Below are 11,123 nucleotides of genomic sequence, written 5' to 3'. Positions count from 1 at the left end.
AAGCACTGCTGTTGTCAGGCTCATTGCCTGTTACGTGTCCCAGTTTATTGCTAAACCCTCTGTGTATCTCACATGGGTGACTAAGTTCTGCAGAGACTTTATAGACAGTGGCATTATCAGCAAACAGCCCAGGAGTCCTCTGGCAGCAGCAGCACTTTGCAGCTTTTTGCATTAATAGTGTCAGTGTTTGTCAGACTGTTGTTTGTGGATTTTCCAACCTCACACAGACAGGGTACTGGAAAACCAGGACAGAACGCGGCTGCAGGGCGGCCCGGAGGAGAGACGGGGGAACTCGGGCTCCCCGAGCACCCCCAGTGCAGCTCACGGGGGGCCGGGATCTCCTGCCAGCCTGTGACCCCAGAGCCAGGGAAACGGGCAGAAATGTTGTGATTGCACGGGAGAATGGTGAAAGAGGAGAGGGAACATGCCCCAGCTCGCTAGTCCCTACAGGAGAAGCAGCCCCGGACCAGCGCGAAGCCGGTTCCTCGTCCGAGAGGTGCGGGAGGCTGGGGCTGCAGTTCAGCACGGGCTCTCGCCCTCCAGGAAACATTAGGAGATGGAAACACACCGACATCAGCAACACAATCACCAAACCCCTGCAGAAGCCTCCCTTCCGCTGCTCCAGCACATGGGGAAATGGCCTGTCCGGCAGGAAGGGCCTGAGTAAACACGGCGCTCCGGGACAGGGGGGTTCCTGCGCTGGGGAAAGCAGGAGCAGGGCACAGCCCCGGGCAGGCACAGCCCCGGGCAGGCACAGCGCCTTGCCCCACTCCTAATCGAAGGGTACTCACAGCACCCGGGTTAAACAAGCCGAACTTTTCCCCCTGCACATCTCGTTCCACCCACTCACGGGGTCTATCAGGGCGGGCAGGAGCCCCGAGGATAAACGGCTCTGGCCTGGCCTTCACTCAGGATATTGCTGGGATTGATAAGCCCAGGCAGGGTCACGCTGATCTTGCTGTACAAACCAGCCCTGCCCACCCCATGGTTCTGGCCATGGAAGTGACAGGATCCTGGACAGAAATGCCAAGGTCCCAGCTGTGTTCAGTGTAGGTCAAGATGAGGAGCCCCCTCAGCAAACACTGAAGAAGCAGAAAACAGGCCACAGTGTTTGTTGTGGAGTTCATTTAATTTATACAGCGACTGTCAGCAACATTGCACCCAGGCAACAGAACACACAGGACTCATGTCAAAGCTCCACCTGCAGCCACGCTTTGATTTCACCCTTCAGTCTGCAAGCCCCTCTGTGAATCCCCACCACGTCCTCTGTAACACAGTGAGTGCCCAGGGGCTGCCCAGGTGCAGCACAAAGGTCTCTGTGCCCCATGCATGTGCACACTGCAGTGTGCAAGGCACACATAACTTTCTCACCTAATTTTAACCAGCCTGGCATCTTGAAGCATTTCCTCCTTGCTTCCAGATTAATGAGTCTCGTTATTGTTCTGACCTGCTCATACACAACACTCAGCTCCACTGTGAGAATTAACACGACAGTCACACACAGCACTAACACACACCCCACTGCTGCTACAGCTACATCGAGTTGAGGACTGCAAGGAAATATTGACAGCTCGGACAGGAAAGAAAGCAGCAGCTAATGCAGGGACACAGCACAGAGACCCCCCTGCCATGGAGCCATTCTGGTAAGACAGGGCCACTGCTCTCCCTGAAAGGGCTCTGCAGACCCTGAGTGCACAGGACATGAGTCACTGGTGCATCCACTTGTGCAAAAGCTGCCTCCATGGATGCCAAGCCCACACAGGCACTAATCTGATGTGCCTCGAGGGCTTTGGTTTCAAACCAGAAATCCCAGAATGTTCACTGCCAGTGGCAGTACCTGCAGTGACCAGTGACAGTCTGCACCAAGGCTGCCCCAGGCCACAGTCAGGCAGCAGAGTCCCAGTGCATGGGGACTCCTCACCACTGTCTCCAGCAATAAGACAGGGGACAGCCCTCACCCTTCTTGAGCTGAGGTCGTTGGGCCTTTTCTCCATGTGCTGTTTTGTCCCCTCAGCACAGCCACCATTTCTTTTCTGCCCTGATTAGCTGCCAAGGAACGCACAATACAGGGAGCACAGGACTGCACACCAAACAGACACCTCATGCACTTGGTACCTTTGGGAGTAAACTTAAGGAACAAAAAGTTTCTGTGATCCAGTGTCGTTACCCCAGAACGTCAAAGCTTTTGGCTTTTGGATGCCGTGGTAACGCTCAAGGGTGCTGCAATAAGTTATTGTCACTATACACACAACTCAGACACACAGGGAGGGGTCAGTCACACCCCTGGTGCTGGGGAGGGTCAGTCACACACAAACACACACACACACAAAATATTTAACACTGCTGGACTGACTGAGGGAGCCTCAGTCGTCAAACCTCCCCTCACGGATGATATCAAAGGAGAAAGGGAGAAACTTGAACCCAGTGCCAGTGTAGAACTTGTTCTGGAATTCAATCCTGTAAGAGACAGAAGAGTGATTATTCATTAAAAGGGCAGCTCTCAATAGGAACAATTAGCAAGAGCTCCATCAAAAGTGGGATTACTGACTGTAAAAAGCTTTAAAGATAAAAAGAGGCATTATGACATAAATTATCTTCTGGTACAACCTGCCATCTAGTGTGATGCTTCTGTGTGGAGCCAAGAGCTGTCCAGAAACTTCCATCCCACCCTCAGGGACAAAAAATGACAACAGGAGCAGAAGGCCAGCCCTGACCACAGTGTCCCAGGAAGCACAGGGAGCAGAGACAGCATTTTCTACATCAGCTGCTTAAGTTCCCTTTTTCATTAGCACAAGCCTCAGCCACGTGACACAGAGCTCAGACTCCCCACCAGCCACTTCTGTTTATTCCCTGCAGCACATTTGCACTGGGATGTGCCTGCCAGCTCCAGCCGAGCGTTAGCTCAGCCCCATTTGCTGCTGCCCCTAATGAACTTGAGAAAAAAAAGAATTATTCTAGAGAACTGCTCAACAGTCAGCAACAGACAAATAGGGACAGGGAAAACTAATCCCCTGATTCCCAGCAAAAACAAGCCCAGGCTTCACAGACACTTTCCACTGCACAATCCACTGGAAAACAAAGTCTCTGCAGGCAGCAACAGCAAACTGGGGAGCCTTAAACACAGTTCAGGAGAAGGGGGTTTTTTTAAGCAAAAAAAGAAAAACTTGAATTATTTTTCCCCAAACAGAAAATCATGGCAAACTCCAGAGCTGCTGGATTCAGCTAGCAAGAAGTGATTTCCCACAGAGCCCAGGAGGAGAACCAGCTTTAGCCTGTATCTTCTGCTGCCTCCCAGGCCAAGGGATCCCCAGGATGAGCAGGATTTTCCATGTGGGAGGAAGGGCTCCTTGCCAACCTGCTCTAGTTTTTCAGGAACCCTGATAATCTCCGTAAGTATCCTGTGACTAAGTCACTGTTCTGTAAGCAAAGGGAAATGAGAGACAGAGGGCTGGGTATATGAGTCACCCAAGCTCACTGTGACTGACATGTTAACCCTGATGATTCACAATTCCAGCAGGCCTCAACATCCAAACCCTCCCTTTGGACATTCCATTACAACTGGAGGCCTGACACTGGAAAAGAGACTGCTCTAAGGTTAGAGAACTATCCAGAAAAGTGAATTTAACCAAATAATCAGTGTAAATGGTCAGGGGGGAGTTCTGCAGGTATGTCCAGGATCACCCAGAACCCAGCAGGAAGCACTGCTGCTGTCAGGCTCATTGCCTGTTACGTGTCCCAGTTTACTGCTAAACCCTCTGTGTATCTCACATGGGTGACTAAGTTCTGCAGAGAATTTATAGAAGTGGCATTATCAGCAAACAGCCCAGGAGTCCTCTGGCAGCAGCAGCACTTTGCAGCTTTTTGCATTAATAGTTAGTGTCAGTGTTTGTCAGACTGTTGTTCTGTGGATATTCCAACCTCACACAGTCAGGGTACTGGAAAACCAGGCAGCTCCAGTCCCATGAGTAGGAGGCAAAAGTGCAACAGGAATCCTGACTGTCACTCAGTACAACTTCAAATTTCCATTCAATGTTTGTGTCCCTAAAGGTGCCAGAACCTGGGGTCAGGTGTAAACCAGGCACACCTCAAGGGTGGCATACCCCAGAGACAGAACCCACTGGGGTGTCTGTGCAGAGACTGCTGCAGTTACTCCTTCCCAAAAAGAGCAGAAGTGCTGTATCTTTCTCTGGGCTATTCCATCCTGCCTGACAGGAGGCTGGGGCTGCCCCTTGGAGCAGTGGCTCCTGCAGCCACACTGCAGACAAGTCCTGGCTCATGACATTTACAAAGGAAAATCAAATCCTGGCAGGTGGGTGAGCAGCTGGACTTCACCACACCCACTCCCTGGATTGAGAGGGGGATGCAGCTCCAACACACCCACGCCTCCCTGGAAGCAGCATCCTGAGAAGTTACAAACTTTTGGGCACAGACTGTTCTGGCTCACATTAGAAGAGGTGACCAGCTTAAAAAGAGGGAAGCTGCTTTAATCTGAATGTTCATGTTGAACCTGTACAACACTGAAAAGCAATACATGGAAAGATTAAATATTTAAGAAGATTGATATATTTCAGAAGAGTTACAGCAAGAGAAGCTGACAGCTCAGACACGTACAGAGCTGCAGTGGAGCCCCAGTTCACACCCTGCAATCCTGGCAGCAATCCAGAGGGCTGAAGAGCCCAACCTGCTCAAAGAATGCACACTGAAAAAGCACAAAATAAACCTCCCTCACTTGGGACTGTCAGGCACAGCATATGGAACAACCTGTGAATTCCCTAACCAGTAAAACACATGCTCAATTTCTCCTCCTTTCCAGGAAGGCTGAACCACCCACACCTCAAATTCCTGATAGGTGACGGTTCTCCCATAGCCAAAAAATCCCATCTGCTCCTTCCAGGACAGTGGTATTTGACCTCCACTCTCCCTTCCTCTTCCTAAAAAGGGAACACCTGTCATTGGAACACCCTGTTTTCAGCTCAGGAGCAAAAAGGAATGTGAACAGTGTGCTCTTTGGAACCACTGCAGGTGCCTCCCTGTGATAACCAACACCCAGCAACCTCAAAATCATTTCAGCAGATCACTTGCAGTCTGAAATAGAACCTTAAACTTGCTTTTTGGGCTCTGAGCCTGAACAGATTTTTCTCTCAGAGCCTGTGCATGAAAGGCTTGCAGGTTTGAAAGACATGTTAAGGGAAAACAGGACTTTGTTAAGCACTCCAGTTCCACAGCTGCCCTGCACTGGTCTGCATGGGCAGAGTGATCTGTGCTCTCACTGCTGCTGGCCCTGGGTTTGCCTGTTTGCCATTTCACAGGCACATACACAGATGATTTTTTAATGGCCCTATAGGGAAAGCCTAGAATGCAAACCATTACCTCCAGCTCACACCTGTTCCAGGTGCCTGAGCCATATCTGGAGGTGCAGTTTGTGATTAACACAAGACAGGTACCTCCCCAAAAATGTGTTTTCTGCTCCATGAAGCCTGCCTAGAGCAGCTGCTCAGAGCTGTTCCCCTGCTGCAGCTCACAAATAGCCATGCTGCTCCACAGCCCAGAGAGGCCACAGCCCTGGAAATCCTGTAATCCTCAAGGAATTGCAGAGCAAGCCCCTCACATCTGGAGTTACAGCACTGCTGCCCTCTGCTCCTCTTGGCCAGCTCTCAGTGCCCAGCAGGGTCCATGCAGCTCCTGCTGTCACTGCTGTGGTGGCCCAGCACGGTGACAGCAGGGAGAGCATGAGGGACCTCTGGCCAGTCAGCAAGGAGCTCTCAAGTGACTGCTATGCAGGGTTCAGGCTGGATGCCAGGAAAAACAGAGGCATCATCCAGCAGCCATTTCCAGGAGTGCCCCCCTGGCTCCCTCAGCACAAGATGGCTTCACCCCAGGACAAGCTTGGCTCACTTGGCTACAGAGACACAGGTGGACCAGGACCCTCCAGCCTGCACCCCCACGAGCCAGGACACTCTGGTCTGCACCCCCCAGCCTGCACCTCATCAGCTGCCAAAGGAGAGGGCAAAAGGCCAAAGCTTTCCTTCCTCACAAGCAGGGGAAAAGTGCAAAAAGGCTGATTTTGTTTTGCCCCTTTTTTTTTTCCAGAGGCACTTGTTTCCTTTTGCACTTACAGAACTACTTTCAGAGAGTGCTCCCAACTTCTTCTTGCCATTTAAGCAAGAGAAAGTATTTCTTGTGATCTTCAGAGACTTCCCTTTGCTACCCCCCCTCCCACCCCCCAGGAAATCAGCAGCCTGAACCCCAGAGAAGCACAGACTCTCCTACATTTCAGGCTGAGAAAATCCTACTCCCAGTTGCTCCTCTGATCCCACCAGTGCACTAATGAGGGAATCTGAAGTGGAACAATGAGAGCTCTTAAACATGGATTAGAGGAAGCTCTTGAGTATTTTCCATACTTGGGAGCAGAGTAATTCCTTCTGCTTTGCTGGCTGCATACACAGGAGCTTAGTGATCACAGCAAAGGGCTGCAAAAGCAACTTCCAAAAACAAAACCAGCAAAAACTCAATGCCATCCCAAAGTACCTCAAGGGCAGAAGGCAAATCAACTCCTGTCCAAGGCAAGGTTTTATAGCAGTGAGCAAGAGCATGAGTAGGAACCTGCAGTCAGCAGCTATTGCACACAAAAACCACAGGAACCAGGGAAAAGACCAAGAGATGGAATGAGAAAGTCCTGCTGAAAGCCACAAAGCTCCAGCCAGCACAGCCTCCCCAATCTCTGATCCCAAAGTTTTGACCCTAAAGCTTTAGTCTTTTAGTGCTTGTTTCTAAGCACAGCTCCACAACTTTAAACAACACTTAGGGAGAGATGTTTTACTACAAACAGGATTGAAATCTCTGACCCTTTTTTAAGACTTTCTGCCTCCTAGATGATGGCATTTCTGCACAGTCCAGGTGACATCAATTTTTCTTGTTGTGAAGAGCTTTCCAAGTTCCTGGATGTTTCAGTAACTCACCAGTGCAAGCGCAGAGCGTGGAGGAAGGCTGAGAGCCCCTCCATGACCAGCAGAATGGCCACAGTCAGCGTGGCAAAAGCAGCAAAGATGAAGAAGAGGCCCAAGCCTCCCCCAAGGCTCCTGACACTGAGGCCAATGTGGATCACCATGGTCCAGAGCACCTCCGAGAGCTCTGCCGAGAGAAAGGGGAGAAGACTCAGTCAGCAGAACAGGGGGTGGTTTACTGCTAAAGCAAAAACTAAAGTCAAGCAAACCCCTGCTACAATGAGGTAGAAACTGAAGAGGGACAAGAGCTTTTGCAGCCAAGTGTGTCAGGACATTGCTTCCAGCTGTCACACAGGGCAGGGCAGAGTCCTTCTCAGCAGCTCTGCTTTATCCTGTGATTTTAACTCCATTCCTCCCATTCAGCAGAGCTGACTCTGGTGTGTGGAGCTCACTGCTCCCAGGTAATGCACAGGCAGCACTGTCCTGTGCCAGCTGAGCACCAAGAGCCTCTTGTGCTGCTGCCTCCTGTTGCAATTATGTCAAGATGGACATGACTGGCACCAATACCAGCCTTTTATTAAAAACTTTTAACGTCTTCTCTCAGTGGACTTCTTTTAGGCAACTCTGACTCCTTTCCTCATAGGCAGCTCCTCACAGCACTTTCTCCTTTCCTTATTAGCTGTTTCACACAGTACTGCCTCCCTTTCTTACAGGCAGCTCCACACAGCACTGCTTCCTTCTCTCCTCTCTGCAAGCTTCCTTATTCCTTCTGTATGACTGGCTGAACCCAAACCTGTCCCTTACTCAGCCACCTAACCCTCTCTGTCCCTCACGCAGCATCCTCTTACCCTATCTGTTCCTTGCACGACTGCATGTCCCTTACCTCCTCACACCACAGCCAGCAGACTCCATCCCAAACTGTGTCAGACTTTGGCTCTCAAGCTCCAACTAGTAACTAGTCCACTCTTTTATAACACCCAACCTCACTGGGCAGGCAAGGCTGTTTTCACTCAGTAATTCACTGGGAAAGATTGCCTCCTGCATTAACCTTACAAACTATTCTCCTACACTTACAAACTATTGTGCTACAATACAGGGCCCAGAGCTCAGCTCCCCCAGGGACACTCACGTGCGTGGGCCAGGCTGAGCGCCCAGAGGCGCAGGTAGGACGCGGTGTTGGAGATGCAGCCCAGGCAGTACTCGATGGTGTGGATGGCCTGGTACACCACGGTGTCCCCAAAGTCAAACTGCAAAGGGAACAGAGGATGAGGGGAGCTGGGAGCGTGGTGTGGGCTGGCTGGGTGGGGACATGGGCAGGGGACTGCTGCTATCACCAGGGACACTGTGTGTGACACTGCACACTGACACTGTCTTCTCCTGGTTCAGCACGACAGCGCCACAAACAGAAAGTGAATCTTGTCTTGACAGGTTTTGCAGAATGACAAATGCTGTGATGTGGATATTGTTTTCTCATTCTGGCATGTGAAAGTCAAGATATTCCAAATTCATCCATGGGCTTAGCCAGGAAAAGACTGTTCAGCAGAAGGTGGTGCTGGTGTGCACTCCCTGGTAACCCAGAGGTGCTGCTGGGGAAGGAGGCAGTGCCCCAAGCCATACTGGGTGTGCCTTTGCTACAGGAGCAACAGGAGCATTTTGCAAGACATGAACCTGCCCTTTTTGAAAGCAAATATAATGCATTAAGCTACCCTGAAAAAGTCACATCTGTGTACCATTTACTGGCAAAGCCTCCGTGTCTCAGTAATTTTCTGCAATAATAAAAGAACTTATAAGGAAGTCTGCCATGTAGGGCAGTTTCTTATCTTGCAGCTTGGGAAAGCATTCCCTGCAGTTTGTATTTAATCCATGCTTCAGAAACTGCTCCAATTTAAGTGAACACGATGTTTAAATACATCCAGTGACTAATGCTCTAGGCATGCACACAAAGCTATTTATATTCTTAATTCTCCCACTAGTATATCCAAGGCAATAAATATTTCAAACAATTCAGTTAAATTAGCTGTCAAAATCCTAATCCTTTCTCTACAGAATGTGAGCTGTGAAGTTCTTCACTAAAGGCTGCCCTAGCCAACAGTTCCAGCTCTGGACACACCAGCCACCAGCAGAAGAGAATGTGGGAAATGTTTAAACAATGACCTTTCAAAGCTGAGTGCAACTGCCAGAGAGAGCAACCACTGAGGCAGGAGTGGGAGCATGGGGATTGCTGTGGCACAGTCCTTGTGGGTTGACACATTTTTCCCAGGTTCAGTGAGACATCAGGTACACCAGAACAGGAACCCCGTGCCCCTCCCCTGCCCCCCATTCCACACAGGCCTGTGCACAGCAGAGCTCTGAGCAAACCACTCTCAGCACATTTTTCAGCAGCAGTGCCCTGCTCAAGCTGTTCTGATTTCATGCCATTTGTATTTTTTGTAGTGAAACTCGTAACCTGATAGTGCTGAAACCTACACTCAATCCTGCACCAGGTATTAAACCCCCATATTTTTAATACTTGTTTCAAGCACTTACGGATGAGCAGTTTCTCAGAACAAAGCTTCCTTTTTACACAAAGCCTCTGGCCAGTTCAGTTCTTGAACTACATGAAACTGGACTGGTTGTGCTGCATTTGTTCTCTGGGTTAACCAGCATTATCCTTAACAGGGCAGGTAGTTTGTGTGAAGAAATCTCTTTAAACAGTTTGCTGCAGCACAAGATTAAGAAAGCACAACTTAAAAAAACCCGAGACTTCTTTGGAAGCTCAGAAGTGAAAACTTTTTCGTTTCAGACCTCCAGCTGAACAGTTTTCCCAGGTAACTGGGAACAATCTGCAGACAAGGGATCAGACAGACAAGCTGTACAGATGAAGTATAAAAGTCTGTTGATGTATGTGTGTATGAATTCAAAATGGCCTGTAACATGAAAACAGCAAGATCTTTTGGAAAACAGATGCTGTGACGTAACAAATTCCATTCAGCACGTTTTACACCAATGGGAAATGGCCCAGGTACACATGAAGGCAAAGCTGCTGTGCTCTTACCACCTCGTCCTCTGTAGGCTTGAAAACATAAATTTACATTTAGTGCAGTGTTTTGATCACATTAATCATGAACACATTCAGCAATTCCCTCCTACACACGCCACGGAAAGCAGTAACACATCCCATGCACTACAGAGGCAGGATCTGCTGCAGTTGTTCAGAGGCATCAGAAAACTCCCCAACTACCTGAGATTGACTGTTTTTCTCTTCTCCCAGAGGAAAGGGAAGTAATTAATATTACCCCCAGCATTCAAAATGAATATATAAACAAAATTTCAGTGCTGCAGAAATACAGCCCCTGAATTTCCATTGGCATGGGAGCAGATAACATGTGGCACCTGGGAGTGCTGTGCACCCCTGAGATGGTGGCTCTTGGGGGACAAACAGAGCCACATCTCCCAGGATACGCAAATTATGCTGCTTTTTCTGGAGTCCTGGGAGTGATCAAGAGACAGTGAGTGAGAAAACTGCTAGGAACACACTTCACTGGGAATGCTGCTGTTAAACAGCCTGCAAATGAGTAACTACAGTCCCAGTGAGCTCATCCTGCTGCCGAGTGCAGTGCCCTGAGAGCGAGGATGCTCAGGTGCTTACCTCTTCCCCCTCCTCAGAATGGGTAGATAACTGGTCATGTTGAATGATCTCAGCATCCTCCTCCGTTGGGCCATTGCCCACCCGGATCCCACCAAAGTTGTGCGTGCCCTGACACATGCAGAAAAGAAAGAGCAAAGTGTTGTTTGGGTTTTAGTGCAAAAGTGCAGGTTTCTCATGACTCCATGTGCAGCAGCAGCTCACAGAGGAAAACAAAATATTAAATATTAAGGCCCAGAGTAAGGCAGGTACAATTCTATTTCCCAGCTTGGATGGGAAAGGTGCTGATTCCTGGGGCTGGGGGAAAAAAAAAAAAGTCTGTCTGAGTGAATCCTTGGTACATTTCTACAGTGTAACAGCAACCATGAGGACAATAAAGGCACACCTCTCAGAGGACATTTGCTGGCTCTGACATGCAACAGCCCACATCCTGCCCAGCACGGCTGGACAGGCATGGACACCCACTGCTGGCTACCAGAGCAGGTCATGGAGCTAACACAAACACACATCAGCACCAGCTCAGGCACACCAACCTGCGTGGAAAACCAGATCTT

The 11,123-nt window shown here is 49.6% G+C and overlaps 1 protein-coding gene across 2 annotated transcripts; it reads right to left on the bottom strand.

Annotated features, from left to right (window-relative positions):
- Positions 1–1,108: 1,108 nt before the first annotated feature.
- On the bottom strand, positions 1,109–10,719 carry LOC117006614 (V-type proton ATPase 116 kDa subunit a1-like). Of its 2 annotated transcripts, XM_033079150.2 has the most exons (5): positions 10,573–10,719; positions 9,979–9,996; positions 8,074–8,191; positions 6,960–7,131; positions 1,109–2,457 (listed from the first exon to the last, which is right to left on the bottom strand). In XM_033079150.2, exons 1-5 carry the CDS (start codon positions 10,687–10,689, stop codon positions 2,364–2,366), a joined length of 519 nt encoding a protein of 172 aa, XP_032935041.1. In that variant the 5' UTR covers positions 10,690–10,719; the 3' UTR covers positions 1,109–2,363. The 2 variants fall into 2 exon arrangements, with proteins under 2 accessions (XP_032935041.1, XP_032935042.1); XM_033079151.2 differs by lacking the exon at positions 9,979–9,996.
- Between the last annotated feature and the right edge of the window lie 404 nt (positions 10,720–11,123).

Source organism: Catharus ustulatus, chromosome 23, assembly GCF_009819885.2.
Source record: "Catharus ustulatus isolate bCatUst1 chromosome 23, bCatUst1.pri.v2, whole genome shotgun sequence".
NCBI classification, from domain to species: Eukaryota; Metazoa; Chordata; class Aves; order Passeriformes; family Turdidae; genus Catharus; species Catharus ustulatus.
This window is presented reverse-complemented; position numbering and strand designations above follow the sequence as displayed.

Coding starts and splice junctions, on each gene's coding strand:
- LOC117006614 (XM_033079150.2), bottom strand. CDS start 10,689: ATGTGTCAGGGCACGCACAACTTTGGTGGGATCCGGGTGGGCAATGGC. Junction 7,132..8,073: donor GCTCAGCCTGGCCCACGCAC/GTGAGTGTCCCT, acceptor TTCTCTCGGCAG/AGCTCTCGGAGGTGCTCTGG. Junction 2,458..6,959: donor CACGCTCTGCGCTTGCACTG/GTGAGTTACTGA, acceptor TGTCTCTTACAG/GATTGAATTCCAGAACAAGT.